General features: G+C 42.2%; 2 protein-coding genes across 4 annotated transcripts in view; one reads left to right on the top strand and one right to left on the bottom strand.

Annotated features, from left to right (window-relative positions):
- The window catches only part of glra1 (glycine receptor, alpha 1), a 34,315-nt gene extending 21,926 nt beyond the window's left edge, over nucleotides 1-12,389 (top strand). For 2 of the 3 annotated variants that reach the window (XM_030765063.1, XM_030765064.1), the window contains 5 exons: nucleotides 687-769; nucleotides 1,256-1,393; nucleotides 3,854-4,068; nucleotides 5,986-6,132; nucleotides 12,102-12,389. In XM_030765063.1, the coding sequence (XP_030620923.1) occupies nucleotides 687-769; nucleotides 1,256-1,393; nucleotides 3,854-4,068; nucleotides 5,986-6,132; nucleotides 12,102-12,389 (871 nt within the window). Of the gene's footprint in view, nucleotides 1-686; nucleotides 770-1,255; nucleotides 1,394-3,853; nucleotides 4,069-5,985; nucleotides 6,145-12,018; nucleotides 12,031-12,101 lie in introns of all 3 variants that reach the window. The other variant, XM_030765062.1, reaches the window with a different exon arrangement.
- A 7,159-nt stretch (nucleotides 12,390-19,548) lies between these two features.
- Nucleotides 19,549-26,069, bottom strand: g3bp1 (GTPase activating protein (SH3 domain) binding protein 1). The gene is made up of 12 exons (XM_030764944.1): nucleotides 25,987-26,069; nucleotides 24,802-24,918; nucleotides 24,505-24,586; nucleotides 24,208-24,381; nucleotides 23,640-23,730; nucleotides 23,351-23,444; nucleotides 22,376-22,592; nucleotides 21,666-21,770; nucleotides 21,229-21,346; nucleotides 20,424-20,549; nucleotides 20,097-20,206; nucleotides 19,549-19,920 (listed from the first exon to the last, which is right to left on the bottom strand). The coding sequence occupies exons 2-12, from the start codon at nucleotides 24,894-24,896 to the stop codon at nucleotides 19,696-19,698; spliced, it is 1,437 nt and encodes a 478-aa protein (XP_030620804.1). The 5' UTR covers nucleotides 24,897-24,918; nucleotides 25,987-26,069; the 3' UTR covers nucleotides 19,549-19,695.
- Between the last annotated feature and the right edge of the window lie 1,363 nt (nucleotides 26,070-27,432).

Here is a 27,432-nt window from a genome sequence, read left to right as displayed (position 1 = left end):
GAAGAGATGCAACTTCTTGTGAAAACGTGTAGCTATTCAGCCATTCCCAATGTGTTTGGTATCTTATCAGTCCAATACTCTACCATTAAACAGACTGTCAGACGGCTTCCTGTTGAAAATCTGTTTACGGACTACGGCAAAGCTTTTTCATCTCTTAACTTGACACTATCAAATGAATGCCTCAGATGATTTCGCCCGCGTCTGTAAACCAGGGCTGAATTATGCCAGCTATGGAATTAAATTTGATAGAAAAAATTGATAACGAGTAATTGCTGTCTTATAGTAGTGATAGTTCTGGAGCCCTGAGGAGGTTAAAAAAGAAAAAGAACAGAGAGAGAGAAAGAAAGAAAGAAAGAAACACAATGAGGACATTACTCGTCAGTCCTAGTGAATTTCCAGGTCAATTCTGGAGTAAACCAGATTTAGGATCATATCAAAACTTTTTTTTGTTTGTTTGTTTGGTTGTTTTTTTTTATTTAAACATCCGTAACTGTTGTTTGGAGTATATATGAATGGGGCAGTTCTTAACATCAATGCTGTTGACTCGTGTTATTGAATCAGAGGTACTGTGTTGAGTTTGATGTGTGTGTGATCATTAAAAATACAACGAGACGCCGCGCTGTATTATTTGATCAGATTGATTGAGTACCGGCTTTATGGTTCATATTTGTCCTTGTTGTTGACAGAATAACCCTGGTCCTGGCTTGCCCGATGGATCTGAAGAACTTCCCCATGGACGTGCAGACGTGCATTATGCAGCTCGAGAGCTGTGAGTGTGTCTCCAGCATCTTGTCGTTCAGGAAAAGATGAAGGGATATTTCTCTTTTGTGCAGATCAGAGAGGGATGTTGTGCTTTGAGGGGGGAGAGGATGAGGATGAGGATGAGGATGAGGAAGGGGGAGCTCAGTCATTGACATGCACCTCCGTCCAGATCCAGCTCTCAGGCGTCTCAGGCACAATCAAACCGTCCGCTCCCTTCTTCAATACTCGAGACTTTTATTTAGTTGTTGTTCCCAGAGCTGCAGCCAATCAAAGCCTAGTCCTGTAATTTATTAATGAGCGTGTTCAGTGAAAATCAGGGTGCATTGATTGGCACTGTTCAGCCAGAAAGAATGCTCTCACGGAAAGGACCACTGTCTTGCCAAATTGTCATAACCTTTTTGGGTCTCTCTCTCTCTCTTTCTTAACATTGATTAACTCCTTTGTTCTCTGTTTCTTTTTTTCTTTTTTTTTTTCTTTTGAACCTCCTCTGAAGTTGGATATACGATGAACGACCTCATATTTGAGTGGGATGAGAAGGGGGCTGTACAGGTGGCAGACGGACTGACGCTACCCCAGTTTATACTGAAGGAAGAGAAGGACCTACGTTACTGCACCAAACATTACAATACAGGTTAGCTCCTCCTACTGGACTGGGTTTGCTGAGCTAGGGAGATGTTCTGCATGTTCATCTTCCCTGCTGTTTTTGTGATGCTGAACAAACCAAAACAGACACACACACACACACACACACACACACACACACACACTGTAAGGCTGCTCTGTTTCCAAACAGATAACGCTACAAGACCGAAGAGGCATATCCATGCTCTGTTTCTCCTTCATGGTCTCTCAATTCAGTTGAAAACCATCTGTCCGTTCAGTTTCGCCAGTCAGAATTTGTTACACTCCAGATAAACTGGCAAAAGGGCTGAAGGCCAAATTAGTTAGGATCTAAAATAGAATGGATGGAAAACAAAAAGGAGAGAAACAAGCATAGATATATGGTTCTTTTTCCTCCGTGAAAACACCTCAACGGATATAAGGTATTAAATCGCCCGAAACACAAAGACATCTGTAGTGTGAAGGGAGTTTTCCGTTTAACAATAGGTTCTGTCTATGTAGGGTGTAAAAGCTCTACCAGTCTTTAATTTTGTGCCTGTAACAACTGGCCTTTTTAGAAATGCAGTGTGTTTAGGGCATGTTCTTGAAACTGGTGCATCAGTCGAATTGAACATTACACACCATATTTGTGCCAGTCTAGTGGCACAAATATGCTGGATCAGTTACATTTTACATAAAAAAAAAAAAATATATATATATATATATATATATTTATATACTAACCTGATAGAGCTGAAGTGTGAGTTCTCAGAGTGAGACAGATAAGCAGAGAGAGAGAGAGAGAAGCAAAGAGAGACTGGAACAGAGAGAGAGAGAGAGAGAGAGAGAGAGTGAGAGAGAGAGAGAGAGAGAGAGAGAGCTGTCAGTCAGGAGCAGTAATGCTCCATGGTTGTCTGTGGTAATGTCTGCAGCTACTCTGTGTTTTTTTTTTTTTTTTAAACATGGCCATGGAAAACCAGCAAGGCCCCTGGGGGTCTCCCTCTCTCCCCCTTGCTGCTTGCCCTCCCCTCCCCTCCCCTCCCCTCCTCTCCTCTCCTCTCCTCTCCTCTCTCCCTCTCGGAGAAGTGAGCCCATGAAGGACGAGCAATGCACTCTGCTGCCTGGTCACTGTTAGCTAGCCATGCTGCCCTGTGTACATGCACTCTGCTGCCTGCTCACTGTTAGCTAGCCATGCTGCATTGTATTCATGTACTCTGCTGCCTGGTCACTGTTAGCTAGCCATGCTGCACTGTGTACATGCACTCTGCTGCCTGCTCACTGTTAGCTAGCCATGCTGCATTGTGTTCATGTACTCTGCTGCCTGCTCACTGTTAGCTAGCCATGCTGCACTGTGTACATGCACTCTGCTGCTCCCCAATCAGGCTTAGCAGGACAATTTAAGTCTTTTTCTTATAATTTATTATAGTCAGTCGATATTGAGTTGTCAAGATGTTGGCCTTAACTCTCCCGCTGCACACTTCAGGAAATCCATTTTGTTTGTCTTAACATCTCCACCACTCTGTCATCCCATGGCATGGGGCATGTTGATATTTGACATTATTTCAGTTCTGGTGTACTGATGGGTCATCCCTGTGGACTGTCACTTGCTGTGTGTGTTTTTTTTTTTTCACGGAAAAACACAACCACTCAGTCCTCAACTGTTCCTTGCCTTTGTTCTGTCAGTCCTGCTGTCAGTGGCTTAATCATTTTTAATTCTGTGCCTTATTCCCGCGGCTCAGAATGACAAACCGCTCTCCTCTCCTCCGCCTCAAACAATCAAAAATAAATAAATAAATAAACAAACAAAAGAGGGGAAGAAACGAATAGGCCCTTTCCCAAGTCTCACGATAAATCTGTTTCATTCATGTCAGTTATTACATGCAGTGTATGATCCTATTGATTTCTCATCCAGGCCGCCTCTATTGCCTGTCATGAATTATGTTTTCATGTTTGGGATCAATTCCATATCTATATTACTCACCCAATCACTTATTTAACATTGATTGGTGAGCTAATAAACCCAATACGTATTATGGTGGATCGTTTCTCCTACTGCAGTTACTTAATTGCTTGAAGTTTAGTGGAGTCTTATTCCGATTGAATAATGCATGTGGAGGTATACAGATGAAGTATATATAAAAATAAAAAAATGAATAAAAAAACTTGGCGGAGTGGTGACAGCTTAGTGGTAGAGACACTTTTCAGGAATTTCAAACACCGGAGAAGATGTGGGAAAAAAAAAAAACTTTTACATTCTTTTTCAGTTTATTTTTTACCCAGTTTATTCTGAGACTCACTTTTGTGAGCTGTAATTTCCATTTGCTCAGACACAGACTGAATGTTAACAGTATGTTTTTTTTTGTTTCGTTTTGTTTTTGCTCCAAACCTCTTTTTGCTTGTTTACCCCGGTACACAGTGCCTTGGTTGTTCTCTGATATCTCTCCCGTTCCTCTGTCTGACGAGCGTTTTTGCGCTTTCCTGCGCGTTTCAGGGAAGTTCACCTGCATTGAGGCTCGTTTCCATCTGGAGAGGCAGATGGGCTATTACCTCATTCAGATGTACATCCCCAGCCTCCTGATCGTCATCTTGTCCTGGGTGTCCTTCTGGATCAACATGGACGCGGCGCCGGCCCGGGTCGGACTCGGCATCACCACCGTGCTGACCATGACCACGCAGAGTTCCGGTTCCAGAGCGTCTCTGCCGAAGGTCAGTTCTCCAACCGGCGAGGAGGGCTCACACACTCCACACTTACATTCCCGGGCTCTCACACCCTGTCATTACATCCCTCTTCAATAGAGGAGCACTCTGCTTATTATCCATGAATTGGCTCTTAAACACTGATCTTTGGTACTTAACCTCAGAGTCCGTATTCCACCAAATTATGACTGAACTCCACTGCAGAGGAGAAGTGAATAGAATGTGTAATAAAACTCCTGGTACTAAAGTGAGGAGATGAGTTTTTTTGGGGTAATGTTTTAGCCCGTTAGTATTTGTGGTTGAAAAAAAAAAATCATTAAAACTCTGTTTGCATTGTTGAATGCGAACTACGCCGGAATATCTTGTTTTAAGTATTAGGTTACCCAGTGATTAATCACTTTCTGTATCGTCCCTTTTACCTGCACCACCCTGAAATGCCTTTGCATTTAAATGCAGTGTATGGTTTATGTGGAAAGAGAAAAAAAAAAACAGCAACCCAAACACAATCAAATCTGTCAACCTGGTGTTTTATTAGGCAGTGAAACTGGAGCACATCCAATTTTCCTGGTTGACTTTTAGTAGTTGTTGTTGTTGTTATTCTTTGAGTTGAAGTCTCTGTGTGTGTCTGTGTCGCTGTCTCCTCTGGCGTTGGTTTGTAGATGAAAAGACAAGATTTTATGAGCTCCCAGGACTGTATAATTACATCCTGAGAAGCGTTTCCTCGGGAGGGGGTCTTGTTTGTTGACATTAGGTAATTTCATATTTTCTGAAATTCAAATAAGTCGTGTTACGGCTTCCTGATCCTTTACAGCTGTCAAAAGAACAATCGCAAATCTCAGCCAAGAGAAGACACACTCACTCTGCTCACCGTGTCACACACTCTGACTCACCGCTGTGGTCTCGGAGAAACCAAGGATTCTGTTATAAAATGGACGTTCTCAGGCCTGTCCTCAACACTCATTACAAACATGACAAGACTGCACAAATAGCCAAATGAACACATGTTTACGACTTTTCAAACCGGTCATATCCTTGAAATGCGTTACTCTTTACATTTAAGCTTGTGGAACAGAATGTGATGTTAGTTTTATGCTTCAAATATCCATTTTAATTAAATTAAAGAATAGAATATAGTTACATCTGGAAAATAATCATGTTTGATAGCTTGAAAAATTTGGTTTGCACCTCCGTGTGTGTGTGTGTGTGTGTGTGTGTGTGTGTGTAAAAAACTGGGCCATGTAGCAAACTGCAGGAGAGGCTGCTTAGAGCTGCTTCAGGCCACTACACTCTCATCATTTGAACAATGTCTTTTGAACCATGCATTTAGTAAAGCCACCTAAGCCGTCCTCCATGGTCAGTTTGGTCACTGGCTTGTCAAATAAAGTGAGTCTTAGCCAAACAGACAAGGCATCTTAGCTCACTTCCAAGCCGAAGATGGACTCCCTGAATGTCTACTCGCCGTTTTTTTTGACTCAAGGGTCCACTAAATCGAGCGTAAGCACGGAGATTAGGGCGCTGTCTCGAAGACCATCCTCCTCACCAAGACCAGACACATTAAAGACTCCGAAAGAATCTTACTTTAAATTTCTAGGAAAAAAAAAAGTGAAATCATAAATTTTGTTCAGTGACCTTTGATCTTCCTGTCAGTTCTAGTTGAATAGTCCTCTTTTTCTTTTTTTTTTTTTTTTACCTCGCAAGCTCTCGGAAGAGTTGTCCCTGGAGAATTCTGGATCTTAATGGGGGATATTTTTCCTTCTTTTCTCTACTTGGAAACTTTTGATCTTTTGATCTGAGGGGGCCAGTGACTCAGGCGGCAAAATGTGAAAGTTCTAGAAGGACTACAGAGGTCACATTTTACAGAACTTACAGAAGCTGTGGTGAGTGGTGATCACTAATGCCGTTCTATTGCTTGTTGCCTCGCTACAGGTGTCCTACGTCAAAGCCATCGACATCTGGATGGCCGTGTGCTTGCTGTTTGTGTTCTCCGCCCTACTGGAGTACGCCGCCGTCAACTTCATCGCCCGCCAACACAAGGAGCTGCTCCGCTTTCAGAGGAGGAGACGGCACCTCAAGGTAAACTCGCTCGCCTAACTCCTCCTCCGTTTCTCCTCCTCAAACCAACACCCACCATTTAGCTTCAACACCACCCCACATCACCACCCCCCAAACCCCAAGGCCTGATGAATAATATTCAGCTATGTGAAATATTCGCTTTGTTAAATGCTAAAAAGCCTCTGAGTTCCCATCTTTGCATTTCAGAAAGTGGAAAACATATAGAGTTAATATTTCATCAGTGCCTTATGCTGCTGGGATGTAATTAAATTCTGGACAAAGCACAAATTCTCCCTGGAACTCCGTGCAGAGTGCAGAAATGCAATAAGTGAATTTTGCCAGATTTCATCACTTTGTTCCGATTTGGGAGCTGTTGGATAACAAGCTCTGTTTCCAAACCCCCCCCCCAAAAAAAAAGTCTAATAACAAGCTCTCCCGCCTTGCGATATTTGCTCTTCTCTCCAAACCCTCTCTCAACACAGCAAACGGTGTTTATTTACAGTGGCTGTCTCTGTGGGTTTAGAGTTAGTGTTACACATCACACATTATAACACATTAATGAAACACACAGTATTAACACTATCCCAGAGGCTACATCTTATGTCACCTAGTATAACAGTTACTTAATCTATACGTTTAATATAACGTTGTTTGAATAATGTTACTTTTTTTTTCAATATTATTACTCTCTATCATGGACATTGAATCAAATAGTGTTGAAAGGGTTATAGAAGAGTCTTCCTTAAGCCCCCTGTGCCTTGCCCTGGAGAGAACTCTGGAGAGAAACTGTTTGCAGGTCCCTCATGGCATCAAAAAAAAAAAAAAAGCCTGGGAATAAATCCTTTATCTTATTGCTGTAATCCCAAATCCTCTGTGAGGTTATGTGTAATAGGTGCAGTGAGATCAGGCTCTGATTCCCTCAGAAAAGCCCAGGTAAATCCAACACTACTTCAGTCACACACACACACACACACACACACTGCGCTAGCACAGGTCCACTGTTCAACAGAGGGAGAGCAAATAGCTGAAGGACTAAATCCAACTGTTTGGCATGAATGGCCCAGATTCCCGCATCCACCGCATAATCCGACACGAGTTCGTACGATTCCGCATGACATCACATGCATGGAGGTGGGGGGGGTGGGGGGGTGGGGGGATCAAAAAAATGTTAGCGTGTGTGGAAAAAGTGGAAGTGCTGGTGAAGAGGAGAAAACTGTGTGGTATCAATGCCTCCCTCTCCCTCTTCAGCTTTTAGTCCAGGTTTTGACTGAACTGCGTAAAATTCACCATGGAAGGTTTCGCGCTGTATAAAAAGCAATGGCTAGACGTATGTTTAGTGTTATGTCAATCTTTTTGTTTTTTGTTTTTTTTCCATGTATTACATTATGTTCCATCCAAGCATTTCATGTCTTACATCATATTCTATCCAAGCAATATTATACCGTTCTGTTTTTGAAGGCCACAGTGGCTAAACTTCAGTATGAAATACATACACTAGTAGCTAGCCTACATACTGTCGTATATCACTCAAATCTCTAAATTAATTAGCTAATTACTCTTCTACATTTTCATTAATCAGTAAGAGAGTCGGTGGAACATTATATACCAGTGGGCTGTATTTTATTTTTTTTGGTTTTTGCTGTGTCCGTGTTAACATCGTCACGTTGTCCTCGAGTGGAGCTGTGTGCTTTCCTCAGGAACAATTTCAGCCTGGTTTTCTCCGCCCTGGCCACACAGGCTGATCAATGGCTAACAGCTTTGGAGAGTCCAGCAGGACCACTGCAGTATCACACACACACACACACACGGTCTTAATGAAGCCCCACAAGCGCAGTGATACACAGCCAGTGAACAGGGGCTCCGCTCCGCCTCCGAGGGGCCATCATTTAGAGCCAACACTGCAGCAGAGAGCTGTCACAGCCCTGCGCTACACAATAAAACAATTCCCCCAGCATATCCACGGGAGGCTATCGACCTCCTGCTCCCGCTGCACCTCCTGCTCTCCTGCTCTCCTCCCGCTCCCCATATTGCTTTGTGTCAGGTAACAGAATGAGGATTCCCCCTGCTGCACAACAGTAACCCCTGCCGTTAACAGGTCAATGGAATATGTAAAGACCCCTCTTGTCACGCACACACACACACACACGCACGCACACACACATCCACACACACACACACACATACATCCACACACACACACACACACCCTCGCGAAGGCCAGTTGTTTAAGGACCAGTCATGAGAGGCAGAGGTACTGCACCAGCGACATGCGTGGTTAGACAGAACATCGTTAATTAAGACTCTGTACCTCATTTGCTTTTGCCTTTCTCATTATGCAAATTTATTGTATGTAACACCCACCGTTCTAAATGAGCTTAAATGAAGACACAGTCATTTTTTTTCTTTCATTATTATTTCTCCTGCGCATAATGAATAAATAAACAGAAACCATCAACTTTGTATCGAGAAAATGTTAGGTATAAAAAAAATTGTAAATAATTTCACTTCAATCAATAATTTTGCTCCGATTTGAAAATCATTTGGAGATGATGTATAGACGGGTTTCCACCTCCTCTTTTTTAGAGGTGTTGCCATGGGCTGTTAGCTCCACTTAGTCGTTCAAAAGACATGACAAAGACCACAAGTGGATCTCAGATGTCCCTCTTTGCTCCGCTTTGTGCTGCTGGTCCACTGCTATGTTAATGACATAGTGAAACAGTGTGACCTCTTGACTGCACATGCTCTTTTTTTTTTGCAGATGTGCTTTTAAGGAAACGGCGAGAGATTATTAGGGAGCTAGGGATTGATCGGGTATAATCAGCTCATTAGAGTAAATTGCCGCTTAGAGGGGATTATTCACTAGGGAGTCACTCCACCCCCCACCCCCCACACCCACACCACCCCTCCAGGCCTGGGCGCACGGCCCTTGCTCTGTAAACACTGCAGATAAGAGTGAGAATTATCAGTGTAAACCGGGAGAGAGAAAGATAAGGGTCTTAGTCTTCTCTGTCTGACTGACCAGTGCTATGGAAAGCAGAGTTTAGTCTGAAGTGGTGTAATGTTAATGTGTGCAGTAGTCCAGATAATACGGTCAGTCAACATTACGTACTGGAGTGCATGTTGTGTGGTGTGCTTTAGTTTTGATTGCAGTGCACTAGTCAGTATTATTGATCGCCGCTCTGGTCAGTCGTCTAGTGTTTCTGGCGACAGGGCATTTTTTTTGTTTTGGTTTTTTGGTTTTTTGTTGTGGAACGAAGCATGAAAATAGGAAATTCGGAGTTGTTTTGTGTTGTGCACTCGTTACCAACTTGTCCTTGGATGACCTTGAGACATCTCACTGAATCGAGATTTTTCGTCCCCTGCTGCACACCAAAACCAGCCAGTCCTGACGTTAATCAGACTCGACTAGGTCTGTCCGTGTTTCTAGTACTGAAACTGAGAAAATGTCATCTTTGTCACGAGCTGGCGGGAGGTATGAAATATGACATGATGTAATGCTGTACAAAACAGCGTTGTTGTTTTTTTTTCGTCTTGTTTTGTTTTGTTTTGTTTTTTAACTTTTGTGTGTCATCTAGTGTAGTGTGCTGTGGTGTAGAAATGAATAAAATAGAACATTTATGGCGTAAATTTGCTGTGATTAGGTTACAAATGATTCATCTCATGCAAATGCTGCTGTGTTTGTGTGTGTGTGTGTTTGTCTGAGAGAGAGAGAGAGAGAGAGAGAGACAGACAGAGAGAGAGAGAGAGAGAGAGCGAGGGAGAGCGTATGCGTATTTATTTTGTTTATACGCCATGCATGTTAATAAGGGTGAGATTAATTTTTTTTTCCATTTGTGTGTGTGTGTGTGTGTGTGTGTGTGTGTGTGTGTGTGTGTGTCGTTTCATTTATGAGTCTAGCGAGCAGAATGGATGGCTCACCCACTGAAATCAACATAATAAATTTCAAAAAAATGCAAATTTATACAGAAATCATAACAGAAGCACATCTGCTTAAAGTTTTCTTCTTCTTCTTTTTTTTCTTTTCTGACTCGCAAAGTATTCATTTTAATCTCCCAAAGTCACCCAGTGTCTGATAAAGATCTCAGGAGGAGAGGACATTATGATAATGAAATGCATTGTAACAGAGCACATGGGTAGAGTACACAGATAAATTACAACACATAATGTATCACTGTAGTTGAGATGGTGTTGATAGTTAAAGGTGACACTCTCTAAACACATTTATGGAAAATAAACACATGAATAAATGAAAACAAAACAGACAGACAGACACATAGATAGATAGACAGATAGATGGATGGATGGATGGATAGATGGACAGATAGATAGATAGACAGACAGACAGATAGGCAAACTACATGCGTCATTTTGTAATTATTATGGTACAAATTCTATGCACATGTAAGTGGTTTGGCACATAGCGTAAGGGTATTTATGTTCTTTTAACCAAGCCAAGCACGTATGTTATGGAAAATGGAAGATGTGTTTTGAATGCATAAAAGACACAGCCCGGGCGGGTTGTTATGACGGGCCTTTTTAATCTGATCAGTCTGGTTTAAAAAAAAAAGAAAAAAAAAAAAAAGAGGTAAATGCATTGATCATGAATGAGATCTGTGATGGATGGCCAGGCCGAGAGAGGAAGGCTCCTCGACGCGCCAGGCGCCCGGTTCTCTGACACGCCAACAGCAGAGTGAGCTGCATTCTGATGCCCCGCCATAAATCGCGTTCTCCCGCCAGACCCCGGAGGGCGGAGCTCGGGTACCCTAGACGGTCTGGTCTCCGTCCGCGCGCGCCTCCTCTTTCCTCGGCTCCCGACGCGGTTACGAGAGGAGCTAGAGCGGCGTGCATTAACGGAGGAGTTTTAATTAGAGAGGGAGGTCATGAATCAGGCAGCACCTGAGCGAGAATGACACGGGGAGGACACACGAACGCGGCTCTGCTCCTCTTTACTGCTCCACGTCACGTCCCCGCGCCAGCACATTAATCATATGGCAGCAGGAATAAAGTGGAGCATCCGTAATACTTACAAATGGCGAGCCAGTGCCACTGAAGGACAAGGAAAGGTCGAAGAACCCCAGTGTTAAGATAGAGCCGTGTATACAAAACAGAGAGGAGATGAAAAGGCACCGCGTTCCCCCTCTTTCTTTCTCTCTCTCTCTTTTTCTTTCTCTCCCTCTCTCTGCCTTCTCTCTCTCTCTCTCTCTCTCTCTCTCTCTCTCGGTCTCTCTCTCAGGCACACGCTCTGTCGTCCAAGTGTGTGCCTCCATTTACCCCTGCACACATTAACAGTTATAAATGGGATGGCAAAAAGACAAGGACAGAAGGAGGACAAAGTGTCTAAAAATGGAGCCCTGCAAAGAAAATGGCTGGTCTCTAACTAAAAAAAAAAAAAAAAAAAAAAAAAAAAAAACAAGCTGGAACTCTCTTCACACCCCATATTCATTTCCAAATTGTTGAGTGTTTTGTAGCAGTCAAGGTTAGAAGGCACGCGTATAGCTCAGATAAAGATCCTCCTCAGCAGTTTGGTCTACAATTAAACAGGAAACGAGATAGTAAAGGAAGGAAAAAGCCGCCATCCCAACTGAAACGCAATTAACTCACAGCCTATGGTGGATCCTGGGGGGTTAGATGTTAATACGTGAAATCAAACACAACGCGGACTGAATCTCAAACAGCTGTAGATGAGGCCAGGAGACCTTAAGGTCAAATCATTTGCTCGCTGAACGGCAAACGTGACCTCTGTCACTGACTAGCCTTCTCACACCTCAGCAGCCAATTAGTCAATAATTAATTCCCGTAAACACTGATGGTCTACGTCAGGTTTAGCGTTTTGGTGGGACAACTGGCCAAGAGACTGGCCCATTGGGACTGTGAAAATCAATGTAGACCTGCTCCTCGGACATTGAGCCATTGTTTCAGGTTTAGCGTTAGCGTGCGGCTAGCGAGCGTTTGTTCATTGCTAACGGACTGAATGTCGGGCTGTCTTGCAGGAGGACGAGGCTGGAGAGGGTCGCTTCAGCTTCGCGGCTTACGGTATGAGCCCGGCCTGTCTGCAGGCCAAAGACGGCATGGCCATCAAGGGGAACAACAACAACGCCCCTACGTCCGCCAACCCGCCCGAGAAGACCGTGGAGGAGATGCGCAAGCTCTTCATCAGCCGCGCCAAGCGGATCGACACGGTGTCACGCGTGGCCTTCCCGCTGGTCTTCCTCATTTTTAACATTTTCTATTGGATCATATACAAGATTATCCGAAGTGAGGATGTTCACAAGCAGTAAAGGCGAAAGAGAAAAAGAGGGGGAGTCATGTCCGAACAAGAAAAAACACACACACACACACACACACACATCGCCCCCTCCTGTCCGCCCTCCCCACCTTCTTCAGCGCTCTCTTGCTTTCGGTGGCGAATTCTTTCGGCAGAGGTATTTATCGGTACCCGATCTTTTTCTCTCTTTTCACCCTTTTTCTCCTGAGTAATCCGGACCTGTGCAATAGCAATGCAGTAAAATGCATGATATATGAATGTGGCAATACAGTTATTGAAAAAAAAAAGGAAAAAAAAAAAGAAAAAAAAAAGAAAAATGACAAAGCATATATTAGACTTTTGCAAATAACTGAGAACTTCTTAACTGATAATTCAAAATTGTAAACGAGGGGAGATGCTCTTGTAAGACTTCTTCTTTTTTTTTTTTCTTTTTTTTTTTTCTTCTTGCTGTTGCAACTTGAAGACGCACTGCATTAGGAAGAAACATAACGGCACTGTAAAATATCATTATCCTGGGAAAAAAGGAAAAACAAACTGAAAATTTCTTCCAAGACAGGTTAATCGGAAATAGAGGGGAGGGGGTTTTAAAACGTCCCGCGAGAGTTCGGTGCTTCCATTCAAAACTGATGCAAAGGCCGCTGGTTCTATATAGCTCAATTTGCTTCAGTCTGTGTATTGCAAATATTTGTCAAGGCTTCTCCCAATATTGGATGTCACGAGATTGAGTCCGACGGAGGCATGACAAGTGCCAGTTGAAAATATATTGTTTATATATGCTGTGGTAAGTGTGTTCTTCTATTTGTCCTAACCTTCTTTTGATTTATGATACTCGTTTACGTGCCAAGTAAACATCCATGTTGCTGTAATACACTGTTACTCAACTGCTTGTGGTTGACTGAGCAAAGGGAAAAAAGAACGTTTTTCACTTGCATAATTTCATTGCTTCTTCTTCTTTTTTTTTTTTTTTTTATTATTATTATTCGTATGCTTGTTTTCTGACGTATTCTGTTTCAAAAACAAGATGGATTAAGCAGAAAACCAACTTGACAGAGGAAGAAAGAGAAAAGATGAGAAAGAAAAGAGTTTTTTGGGGTTTTTTTTACGTCGGTTTCGTTGTCAGCTTCATTCTCGGCTAAAGTTAGATTTTATTTTAGTCACGTATAAGAAAATGTCCCGGTGAAGAGATGAGCAGAATGGAGGAGGGGGGGGGGGGGGGAGGTGGGGGGGGAGGGACAGAATGAATCACTGGTGTATCCACACTCCAATTCATACTTTTCATTCATATAGTGAACAGAAAGAAATCCCAGTTTTACAGTTTTAGTTAGTCAACAGCAAAGCCGGTGCCGCAGCCCTCTTCCCGAATGAAATGGATTTTGAAGTCAGACGTGTGTTCGTGTTACTGTTTGCTATAGAACAGTGTGTTGTGCAGTGGTCGATTGATTTTACAGCATATGGAAATCAGGGCCCACTGTATTGAATTGTGTTGTTACCTGTCTTTCCTATGCAAAAGCAAATGCATATATGCAATTGTTTTCGGTTTTATTGTGTCCTCAACTGACACATGCCATTGTAAGGATCTTCATATCAAATCAACAAAACGCCCGTGGTTTTTTTGTTTGTTTGTTTGTTTGTGCTTTTGAGACATCAGTTTGTGCATGTCAGCAGCTATGCTTTGGCCATCTCTGATGTTTATGATGTCTTTATTTAGTTTGCAGAATGAAGCACCGACACCTAGCGTAGAAGTTGGTGTGTATGTGTATGTTACATACAAGGCAGCAACACCAGTGAGGTCAAATGACATATTGTTATTGTTACTAAAATTTAACACTGTTCATGTCCATATACGTACAAAATGTAACTTCCTGACAGATTTATTTGTTTGTTTGTTTGTTTGGTTGGTTGGTTGGTTGGTTAGTTGGTTTGGGTTTTTTTGTTGTCGTTTTTGTTTTGTTTGTTTTTTTTCAAAACCAAAGAATACTTGAGCTGGTTTTGTCATCCCCTTCATTGATAAATGTGCACCCAACATTTTCTGTGGAGACTGAGCAAATTTCATCATATCTTACATACAGGTCTGTCTCATTTTTTTGTGTGTGTGTAAATTCTACTATTTTCCAATCTGTGGGGTCCTCGGAATAATGGTAGAGCCAACAGCAAAAGGGGACAGTGTTTTCATCCTTCTGTACCTTTAGCATGTTCATATTTAACTCTTAACTCTTAACATCATTTTATACCATTACTGAAACAAGTTCCCCTCCTAAAATATCACAGGACCCTAACCAGTTCTGTAACTCCATATGGATCCAAATAACATGTCATTTCTGTGTATGAAGAAACTGACATATCCAAAAAAAAAAAAAAAAAAAAGTTTAAGTACCAGTTTGTCATTACGTGTAATATGAATATGTTAATGGATAACTTAACATTGTGCTTACATATGTGTCTTAAATATGTGTGGGAGATGAGTGATTAGAAACCTATACAGTTTACAGTGACCAGGAAAGCAGATTTGGTCAGTTCCAGCTACACCCAGTTCCATACGTGTGACTACCCAAGGTATTTGATAGATTTTATCGACAAGTTTTTGTTCTTGTTTTACTCTTTAAGCTTGTTTTGTCAGTGATGAAGCTGTTGGAACAAACACAATATCTCTGTGCTTGTCAAGAAAAAACAGCATCCCGAAGGGCTATGTCTACACGTTTGGGTCAACTGTGTCTTTGTGTCGTCCAATGAAAACTGAACAGAATTCAGTCATTGTGTAGCATTCTAAACCGTGAGTCAGATCAGAACCTGTGGTTTTTTTTTTTTTTTTAAATGTCAAATTTTGGCCATATCTGATCCCAGAACTGCTGGTGTACAGGACCTGGACCTTCAATGTGGAACACAGTGGATGTTAGGCTGTGGGGTATGGAGTTGCATTGTAATAGGAGAGGACCAGTGGATCCCTAAGAATTTACAAATGCTGGAAAACTGTGTTTACATCCGAAATGAAATAAGAATTAAAGACCTACCACGCAGTAACATGGTACTTCCGGAATAGCAAAATCTATATGATTCTGTTCATTGGTAGCTTACAGTTTTGCAGCAAAACTTTATTGTATTAGGAGGGAAACTGACTGCTGACACAGAACTTGAATTTTATCAAGACGAGGAAGAACCGATATGTCGTTATTCCGCTCTCTCAGACTTCTCGTTTTTTCAGTCGTTTCACGTAAAAACATTATGTTCCCGTTGGAGAAATGGTGTGTGTATATTGTGATGGAGATGATTCTCTTAATTTCTAAACCTATAGTGATGATTTATGATATAACTGACCCGGAGGAGGAAAAAAAAAAGGGGGACAAAAATGAAAGTTTGTGGTGATGCATTATTTTTAAAATGTATTCACAATTTAACGCTATTAAAACCTGAACAAGGATTTAATCATTACTGCTCAAGAATATTGTCCAGCAGCATTGCTCTTAATTTTCTGATGATAAGCATCGCCTGAAAGCAAACTCGGCACATATCCCGCCAACTGTGCTGACATGCCCTGTGCTGTACCCGCAGCAACACTGACTGCCCTCTGTACACACTCTGTGCCAAATAGTGAGGACTCGTGGAGGTCAGAGGTCGTAGGTCAGAGGTCACGGTGTGACCCAATACTGATACGAGGACAGTGCAATGTAAGATGTGTGTTATATGCAACATTTTTTTTCTTCCTTTGAAGCAAAATAAATCATACAAATTGAATTCAATGTTTGCATTAGCTATTTCAATTTAAATATTTAAAAAAAAAAAAAATTATGAAGCATGATATTTATGTATTTATTTCATTTATTTATTTATTCATTTATTTATTTATCTGTTTATTTATTTGTTTATGCCACTTTTTGACAGTTTATTATCAACTATCCTAGTGATGCTGATGACTGGGACAGGAAAGGAGAATGGTTGTTCTTGAATTTTCTCTGTACATGAAACTTTGAGGAAATGTTTATTTTTGCACAAAATTGTATGGCCTTAATTTTTTGATTTACTTGCTTATATTGTGTATTGGCACAAAGTGCACCTCTTAATTTGCTAATTATCATATTTCAAGAGTGCACCTCCACGCAGGAAGGAGTTCAACGAGTCTGAATTTTTTTATTTCTAAACGGGGAAGAAACCATTGGTTATTTTGCATGAATAGAAAATACAATGGCAGATATTTTTGGCTTGTACAGAAATGTGAACAAATTTGAAGAGAAAAATAAAAAAGGAATGTATAATTCTGCTGAATCTGTATATATCAAACTATTTATTGAATTATGTCATAATGCTCATTCTAATTCTACTATTAAAGGTTTTCTGAACAAAAATTCTCCAATCTGTTTTTGAAAGTCGTTAAGGTTGTGGAAGTCGAGACTCTTATTTTGTGTCACTCCAGATTCTACGTAATACTGAAATATTAAACAAAAAAAAATCTAAAATGACTCCGCTCAGAATCTGTATTCAGTTACAAATAAAGAGGAGACTGTCAGAAAAAGCCACTATTCTCTAACGCTGAACCGTTGTTTTACTGTAAATGTATACGTCTCAGATCTCATGCTGTATCAGTCAGGTTTTACATTTGTATAAAAAGATATGAAGATATGTACTCGTTATATCCAAAAAAAAAAATTGTGGATTTTTTGCTGATTTGTTTCCATGGTGTGCAGCTTAAAAAAATATACAATAATAATAATAATTATTATAACCTGCATTGGGGAGGCACATGCAAACTCTTCTGTTTTTTTTTTCTTTTTCTGTACCATCATTCTACAGCATTCGAACTGTCCACTAGCCAAAAAAAAAAACCAACAACCCTGCAGACAGCACCTCAGTCTCCAGCAGACTGCATAATGTATGCATAAGCCAGGGTAATTCTTATATACACAGTCCTGCTGGGAGAAAATGGCTTTGTTAATCATGTCCAGTTCAGAAGGCAAAATAAAGTCAAGACATTAGGTGATATCCCAGACTTACCGCTCTTTCTCCTACACTTAGTTTCAGTCAGCTCATTAAGATTTCTATTTTTTTTTTTTTTTTTCTGCTCCAGGCAGATACAGAGGACGTACATATCCAGTGAAAGGACATACATATTTTTGGGCACACAGTGATAATTTTTGAACATGCAGCCGCGGGCTCCACTCAGGCAGAGAAAATGTGACTCTCTCTCTCTCTCTCCCTCTCTCTCTCCCCTCTCCTCTATTATGTATCCTCAGTTTTCAGCTCTCAACATTTACCCTTTGCTTTACTCATATCACATTTATTGTATTTAATGTGAGTTCTTCAAACATGACTGTGGTATTTCATGGGCTCTATGAAATGGATTCTGGCTACTGTAAAAAAAAAAAAAACATTTGTGTCCCTGTAATGTATCAACATAGACTTTTCATATATTTCATTCACACTAAATAAAAATACGGATAATTTTAGAAGCTGTGATTTGAAATGATACGAATACAGATGTGAGTTTTATAGAAGAGGGTTCAAACAGAGATCAGTCCTCTAGAAAATTCCATTTCTCCCTTTTACAAGTTGTCAGATACAGCCCAGTTACTAAATGTAAAACGTCCTCTACGTCTCACTGCTCTCTTAGCCATGGCGTTCAAATTATGCAAGACCATTATGACCCACAAAGGACTGGCTCAATCAATTTCTCCCTTGCCTGAGTAGCATAGCACACCCCCCCCGCCCCCCTCCCCTTCCCCCCATGCCCAGACCACCCCGACCGCTCCGCTGCGGCCTCTCAGCGCTTCGCTACAGTGGGACAAGAATTACATTACAGCTGACATCGAAAAACCACCCCCGGGCCTGAAGCGAGTGAAACATGAAAGCTACGACAGAAATTTGTTTCTCGGTGTATGAAATATGGATATTTAGCATCACCCGCACAGACTGTAGCCAATAGATCATTTCAGAGTGATACTTTCTTATCGGACGACAAAGATAGCGAGCTTTACCGTATTTACATACAGACGAGTAAACGAAGAGGACGGAGGTTACGCTACGCTATGGGATGCTAGGACGGTGACTGTAAGGCCTAGCGGCTTCGGTCAGGGGGGCTCCAGCTGGGTGCCCGTATGCTCGGTGAGTCGTTGCCAGCTGCACGAGGACATCTTGACATCATGTGGGTCATGGGGTATGGGCCTCGGATTCACAGAACTATGAACGGAAACAGTTTTGTGTATCCACATGAATACCAATGCGGGGCCACCTGCTGGTGGTAGCCCATCCCCTACACCAGTGTATCCGTAAAGCACCGCCACTTCCATCTCCAGAAGCCCATCTCTTCAGCGTTTTTTTTCGGGCAAGTTTTCTCACGCGGGCGGGTGAGTGTGCGCGTGCGAAGGGCCGTATGGATTGGAACTTAAGCGCGTTATTTCTTTCAGCGTAGTATGAAACTTCAAAGCTTTAGATGTGTTGACAGAATATTTTATTCAATTGATGTTGGTGGGAGATCGCTTGCTGATAAAAGAAATAAAAACCCCACCGGGTGGCCGTTATATAAATATATGTTAAATCTAGGAATTTATTGGATACTGAATGGATTATGGATTCTCCTGGCAGTTATTTCACAAGTGTGCGTAATTCACTTCTGACGTATGACGTAACCTATGAAGCACCGCTCGAAATGACTCATAGTAAATGCGAATGGATTCCATGCGGGATCTTTTGATGAAATTAGATATCTACACACTGTCATATCTTCTCTGCGTCAGATCTTTTCCATAGGAAAATGGTATTAGAAGAAAATAAAGCAGAGAACAGCAGTGAACACGCGAGATGGTTTAAAATGGTACATGAAGTTTATTTTGTTCTCTCAGAGGAGTTGTTAAAATATGCGGTCATTCTTGATGAAGTGCAACACTAAAAGGCAAACGAGATTCCTCACATGCTATATCACGCATTTAAAAAAAAAAAAAAAAAACCACACACACCATTCCACTTGACCTGAAAGGGATTGCTAGCAATACACCGGATTGCTCAAGCTTTAAAACACGTTCCTTTAAGAAACAGGGAGAGAACGCTAAAACCAAACATTGGGTTTTTCTTTCTGTCTGTCTTTCTTTTTTTCCTTTTCCTCAAATTCAAGTAGTTTTCATTTTTTTTTGTTTTGTTTTTGTGTTTTTTGTACACCAAATTCAAGTTCAGCATTGAAAAACAGGAGGAGAAGAGAATGCAGAAGGGAGAGAGAGAGAGATGACGCTGCACAGTCCTTGAGTACAGAGGAGGTGGAGGCAGAGAGAAGGGAGGCCTTGTGTGTTCGCTCAGAAGGGAGAATTGCATCAGTAGTGGCTGACATGAACAGGTCTGCTTCACTGGCGCGGTCCCATGTGTCTACCCTCGCTGGACCCCGCCCCTCTGCCAGCCCCAAAGCTTGGTTTCATTCCTCCCCGCGTGGGCGGCCCCCTCGGGCCCCCTGCTCTGTCTCGCGGCCCCCCGGGGCCTCTCGGGCGGACGTCCCGTCGATCGCCCTCTCGGGCGGAGCGCGTTTTCTTCTCCTCCACGTTAAGACGTACGTCACCCCTCAGCTTGATGGGCTAAAACCAACGAGAGGGGGAGAGAGAGAGAGAGAGAGAGAGAGAGAGAGAGAGAGAGAGAGAGAGAGTTACATGAAGAATGTACAAGAAAAAGCAAAGCATAGAGTAAGTTTGTTTTTTTTTATGATGCATCCAGCGAGTTTTGATGAGCGTCAGGTTTGGACCATCAGACTGACCCGGCTGTTCAGGATCTTCTGCACAGGTTCCGAGTCGTCGAACACCACGAAACCAAAGTTCGGTAATTTCCCCCCGCTGTTGATTCTTAACTCCAGCACTGTTCCGTACTCTGTGCAGGGGAAAAAAAAAAAAGTAACATTTACACAAAAAACAAGTACAGACCTCATTCACATCTTAATTTTTTTTTTTTTCTTTCAAATACACAAACTGCAAAACAAGCAAATGCAGGAGTGACTGAACCTAACTGCAAGCTGTGTCAGTACGCTGAATGCCAGAACAGGCCGGGGTATGTATAGCCAAAGGCCAAAGATAGCGCAAGCACTCACGTTCAAAAAATTCCTTCAGCTCTGCCCTGTCCACATCATGAGGCACGTTTCCCACGAAGAGCTGGTGACTGTCTGGATACCTGACCGTACGCCGCACCTCTGGCTCGCCCGGCTCCCCTTCCCGCACTGCAACAAACAACAACAACAATAACAATCAACAACAACAATAACAATCAACAGGCAGCCCTCTTTTATCGTCTCCAGCAAGAGAGGTTACGACGTCTTGAAGGAGGAACGGTTTCGACTTACGCTGTCGCTGGAAGCAACAAAAACTGATGCAAGCCGCGCGTAATGTTAAAACGGCGTTTATTACCGCGAGGTTACGTTGTTTCTTCACTTAAGAACATCACGTGTGTGTGTGTGTGTGTGTGTGTGTGTGTGTGTATATGTGGTCTACGATAAATGACCTCATAGCTATTTTATCTGATTTGTTTCCATCTTAAGAATCTTATTCTGATATGCACAAAAATAATTAGTGTAAAATGTAAATGCTTCATATAAAACTACTCTCAGCCTCAGCCGGACTTATGGATACATTTCCCATTCTGTCAAAACGTCATGGTTTTTGATAATGGGTGGCCCACTGTTTTGCTAACACATCATTCCACCATTCCTTTACAAGGTTTTCTAGAAATTTAATTCACTTAGCAAAGCGTCAAGTCAGCCAGTAAAAAGTTCAGGAACAACCAGAAGCACTTTTTTTTTTTTTAACTCCCCCAGTGTAACTATACAAAACCTGCTCTGATTAAATCAGAGAAAACAACAGGGTCTCTGTGTGTGTGCGTGTGTGTGTATAGACACGTACAGCCTGTTTTTGGTCCTCTCTGTGCTGGAGAAGGCCCTGTTCTCTGCTCTCGGACCCGCTGCTCTCTCTGGGTTCTCTGTGCTGTGGTTTGGGCCTCTGGTTTCACCTCCACACGGGGCTGTAACCACAAACGCAACACACACAATGAACCGTGCTCCAGCAGAGCTGTTCACACCTCTCAAAATGCAGCAGAAAAAAACACAGAAATCTGACACACTATCTGTAAACTAACAACTAGAAACATTCACCCAAATCTCAAAATCCCAAAGCTCAGTAAAGATATATATTGTGTACATAACCCCCTATACAGTAGACAATTTCAGTGGAACAACAAATGATACAGATGTCAAAAACAAATACAAAGCAACGGAAATGTCCAGTGGAGTTTCCTAAGCTTTGTTAATGTCAGTAAAACAGTCCTCATAAACGCGTGTTACCTGTGTGGGTTGGACTTTGACGACATGCGGAGGAACTCCTGAAACTGGGACGACACCTCCTGCAGGGGGAAGGTTTTTGCTTGTGACGGACGCCCAGGAGAAAGGCTGGGAAACAGGATGGTCGATTCCAGTAAATAACACGGACTTCGGTGGTACTTAGCCCGACTTTATATTAATGTAAGTGTCTTGGTGTAATCTAATGTAAATGACTTCACATTACTCTAAATGTCTTCAGCTAATTAACGTCAATGACTTTACATTAATGCAAACGTCTTTTCGTGGTTTTTTTAATGTAAACAACTTTAGACTAACATAAATATCAGAAAATGCAGATCATATGCTGTGCAACAGTTTTCAAAGCCAAGATCGCTGCATCCAAATTCATCATATAGATATTTTTTTAGGGCAAATGTCAGCGTCACAACCGCAGTCATTTTTCACTTACAGAAAGTGTCATGTTAACTGCAAAGTCATTTAATGAGACCCATGCGGTTTTCCTATGACTAAGATTAAAAGCTAGAGGTTACTCGATTGCGCGAGTTTCTGAGGGCACAAACAGAACATTTCCTGAGAGCTCTGACAATTCATGGGTGACTGGTGTAGTGGCATCTGTTGTGCCACTCATGTTGAACTCAGACTGAGGACCCCCGCGCGCGCGCACTCTCACACACACACACACAGACGGGCGTGGCTGAGTAAGGGAGACGCACCTGGTTCTCCTCTGGCAAAGGGGGAGCGGGGTCGGCAGGCGTGGGTGATGGAGGAGCTCTGTCGTCGTTCTCCTCTTTGGGAGGTTCGTTTTGGCTAGCCGGCTCCTGTTTAAGCTCTGTTGGAGCCTGCTCTGCATCCGTCTCCACCTGCGGTTCCGGCTCGGGTTCCGGGGTTGCCGCCGCCGCCGCCTCCTCCTGTGAGGCCTCGGGCTCCGAGCTAAAAAAAAAAAGAGAGCGAACACAAGACGTCTTCAGTTATGAACCTTGCGTTTCGCCTTTCATTTTCCAAAGGATTCATACCATCTTTGATGTCAAAAAAAAAAAAAGGGTGATCTGAAGACGTTTAAAGAATGTAATTTAACCCGTTAAGGCCGGATGCAACATTTGCGTGATCCCTTTAAGACCGGGTGTTACGTTTGCGTGTTTTCCCCCTTTAGATCCGGATGCGATGTGAGTGTGAGCATGTTTTAGATGATGCCAACGTTTTAAAGACCCGTGGCCGATGAAATGCATCGTGATTCGTTTGTTTTCTGAGCCTCCGTGTTGACCGCAAAAACACTTCTAAAGTTGCACTTCAGGACTGTGACAATGGCTGATGGCCTGAGTGAGGGGAGTGACATTAATGCGGTCCACGCAGGGAAAACAAAGCATTTCGCGCTGAAAAAAAAACAAACAATCGAAGCATTTCGCCTTCCCCACGTGTATTTCAGCGAATCACGATGCATTTCATCGGTCACGGGTGTTTAAAACAATGACATCATCTAAAACACGCTCACATCATATCTGGCCCTAAAGGGAGAAGCATGCAAACATCACACCCGGTCTTAAAGGGATCACGCAAACGTCACATCTGGCCTTAGTGGGTCAAGAGTGCCAACTAAGATGTTGGCTAACCTGAGCCAACAAAGCAGGAGTTTTTATACCCAACAGTTAACACCATAAGCTGCAGGAGTTAATGCAATAACAGAGCAGTACCATGGGGCCTGAGGGTAGAACGTGCTGGGCTCCTCCTGTGCTCCTACAGGAGAACTCACCCTCTCCTCCACCTCCTCAACCTCCTCCTCAGACTCTGCACAATCAAAAACAATAGTAAGAACTGTGCCATGTGGTTTCTGTGACTGTGATGTATTTTAAGAAAATACTTTTGAGGAGTGGGGAATAATAATAAACAGATAGATAGATAGATAGATAGATAGATAGATAGATAGATAGATAGATAGATAAACAGACAGACAGATAAAAGGTGCAAATTCTGGTGGCTTACCCTCAGGAGGCTCAGAGTCGGAGTCTCCGAATACTTCGTCTTGGTAACGGAATATGTCGTTGTGTACGTAAAATTTGTTTGCCACTGTACCCTAGATATATGAAGGAAAAACAACCCCACATCATTATGAGTTCTCTATTAATAACTGCATGGGTCTTAATGTGTCGCTGTGTGACAAAGGAGCAGGCATGGAGACGCGGTTGGTGATCTCCCAAAAATGTCAATCAAAAGCAGCTCTGTTGGACACATTTACCCAAAACACTAACATTCTGTAATGTAAAAAAAAAGAAAAAAAAAAAGAGCATTGGATGCGCCTTCAAAACCATTTTTACTCAGAGAAAAGCCTGAGACACTTAGAACTGAATAGTCTACATGACAGGGTTGTTTAAATCCCGCTGTCAGAAGCCAGAGTCCTGCTGCTTTTTGACCTCAACACAAAGACAGTGGCTGATTTCTATCCACCAATCGGAAATGACCGTTCCTCAGCCAATCAGAAGCATGCAGCAAACAATTAAAAAAAAAAAAAAAATAGATCAGAGATCTGGAGCAGTGTAGAAGACGGCCTTACCTCAGGGGCCAGCACAAAGGTCTGCATGAACCTCCTCATTGGCTGCATGTTGTTCGACAGTTCCCCCATCACCTGGACAACCACGCCCTCATTCAGCGTCGCATGGGCATCCACATGCCTGATCTTAGTGTGGCAGTCACGAAAACTCAAAGCCATCACCTTTTTGTGGATTTCCTGTACAATAAAGAAAACCATTCACATTGACATGTCTGGCAACCTAAAACCTTTGTTGCTTTTTGAAATGGTGTTTGTTTTGGGTTTTTTTTTTAGATTCCTTTGTTTATTAACAGCACATACCGTCTGTCCATACACAGCCTCAGCCGGTTTCCCGCTGTTGTCCAGGCCTCCATGGACAAAGGATGAGTTCTTGCCATAAAACCTTAGTATAAAACAGACCGCAGCCGCCTTCAGTGGATGTACACAGTTTCCTAGATTCTTCTCTTTCAAAATTTACATTTATTCATGTAGGAGAAGCTTTCACCCAAAGCGACTTTTAAAATTTATGAAACATAGCCTGTACTTTTACCACATTGTGCCACTGTACTTTTATAACACAATCATGAGGATATAAAACAAAAATAAATTAAAAATTACCTGTGAAGGTAGTCTGGTGCCTGGTTCAAAAGGGTGTAATACTGTCGGACAAACTCTCGCCCGACAAGCTGGGCACTTGGCTTCTCCATCACCATTTCTTTGGTCAGCTGGTTTACACTGAAAGAGGAACAGCAACCTCTACATGACGACTCAACTGACTAAATTCAAAAGACCGTAAACCACACCTGTTACAACCAAACACGACCATCTGTCCTTTTACCTTAGAGTATATGCAAATCCTTCCCTAAGCCTCTAATGTCGGAAAGAGCGGCAAGTGAATTGTCCCTTCACCAGTACTGAACTGGAAGCTAACTAGCACTTTCATTTTATGTGAGGAGAAGATATTAAACCTAAGTAAAACTTTGCTTCCGCGACAACCCGTGCAAACCATAGCAACGACCGTAAAATTCTTGTGGAGGGTTTGGCGTTAACGGTCTCAGGAATGAGGCCCCTAAAAGACCTGGGCCTCGCCCGAGGTGGAAGAATACCTCACTACCTCGAATTCCACTTTTAGACCTCTATCAAAGTCTCCAAGGACAAAGGAATGTTTATTAAATCTATCGTGACAAAACAAACAAACAAACAAACAAACAAACTAGACGTATCAGATTGTGTAACAAAGCCTCTGCACGCATATGAAGTGTAATCAAGCACGTGCCCACCATAATTTCTATACAGCGAAAATCGCTCGTTTGGCCGACAAACGCAATGGTTCGAAGCTCGGTGGGTGATTCAGTTGTTTCGCAACTCAAAGAATTTGTTTCTCTTTCATTTATGCTATTGATGGTTACCGGGCATCAAGCCATGCTAACATACACCAATGGTAAGAGCATAACGAAAGTAACCATATCGAAAGAGTCAGTCGCCTTGTTGATCTGCCATCTTAACATGCCTAACCAAGTAATGCGAAAAAAATACGAATTTACATGGCGAATCCTCAATCGATTGGCTTTAAGTGGCCTAATTATTCGCTTCTACCAGTATAAAGACGAAGATTACACGATCAAGTGGGTCAGTAAACTCCCATTAACATATAGCTTTAGCTGTAACTCCACATGGCTAGCTAGTAGCAAGATTAGCTATCCTAATTTGCAATCTGACGATAATTTAACGTGGTAAACTTCATCTGAGCAAACGTTATGACAATATCAGCTGAAACACTTTCAAATTTGGGGCAGTACTCACCGAAAGGGAAGATATAATACTTGTTTTTTTTTCCTAAGACTTTGAAGAGATTTCAAGAGATCTCCTCCACTCCAGCCTATTGGTGTAAGCGCTACCTCAATGAATTACAACGTGCAGTGCCCTACCGGTTTCAAATGTGCTTGGAGCGTTTCAACCTTTGATTTGTACGTAATGTGTGAAAGCCAATTAGATTGAAGTATAGAAATAGAAAAACCAATCAATGTCGGATTTGTCGGAATGCCCCTTATTTTAGCCAATGATGTTGACTATGTTAATAAGGTAAAAGCAAGATTGTTTGAGCTGCAGGAAACTAAGCGAAGTTCAGCTATCCGCGTTTAGTTTAGAACACGGATGAAATAAGGAATTGTGGTAGATGAGGAAGCACAAAATAGTCCGATGTTCACTTTAATGATGACTTTAAATACGTCCTCAGATTGACAAGTTTAATCAACTCAAAAATGTAGCCGAGGAAGTTACTCTCGCAGTCAAAACACTCAAAATCTACGAGATCTAACGTGCACATATAAATAAAATGTTACGTAACTGCACACAACAAACACAGAAAAGGTGTAAGACTTGTTTTCATATTGTACTCATATTATTGTCGTACTAAGTGATTTGTTTATTTGTATTTATTGGACATTTACTCGGTACAGTTTACAAGAATCGGTAGGCTTGGTTCATTATCTCGACATAAATCTCAATTGACTAATTTCGTACACTTGAGGGCGCTATGATTCTCAGCATTGAGAGCAGACGGACCACGGAAGACTACGAAGCAAAAATATTGTGTTTTCATCAGCACCAGTAATCAACTACCCACCGCTTTACGTGTCACTATATATTTTAAATCGTGGACCGTGCCAACATAAATATAGCTGTGCAGTAATATATTGTGTTGTCGTAACATGAGAATATTTATCGTAAATGTGCTTTGTCCCGAAAGTACAGTTGACTGATTTATAACTGGGAGCGCACGAGCAAAATGATAAGACAGTTATTGTGGAACTTACAATGTATGCTTTTGCTATCGTCCCCCCCCCCCCCCCCCCTTCTTCTTCCTCCTCTTCCTCTTCCTGGGTGCTCATTGTAAGGGGTTAAATGGTAATGTAAGTCTTTATCCCTCACGTTTTTTTCTTTTTCTTTTTTTTTTTCTACAGTGCAGTAACACTGGAAGAGAGGAGCTCTTTTCTCCTCCCTGTTGTGGAAAGGGGCAGGGCCACTGTATGTCTTTGTGGTTGGAGCCCTGCCATTGTTTGAGATTCCTGACTCGAGTGTCTGGCTGAAAGGGTAGAGCTGGTGACTGGGTGAACACACTTCCTCTATAGTCTCTTTCCCAGGACTGTTTTAATGCAGATCAACTCCGCTGGGACTTTCAGAAAATATCCGCTCAGTTTTTTCCCCAGTGTTTTGTGGCAGAACAGATATTTTATTCATTTTGCACGT

The sequence above is a fragment of the Chanos chanos genome, chromosome 2 (genome assembly GCF_902362185.1).
Source record: "Chanos chanos chromosome 2, fChaCha1.1, whole genome shotgun sequence".
NCBI classification, from domain to species: domain Eukaryota; kingdom Metazoa; phylum Chordata; class Actinopteri; order Gonorynchiformes; family Chanidae; genus Chanos; species Chanos chanos.
The sequence above is the reverse complement of the archived record's forward strand: the minus strand, read 5'-3'. Positions and strand labels throughout refer to the sequence as shown.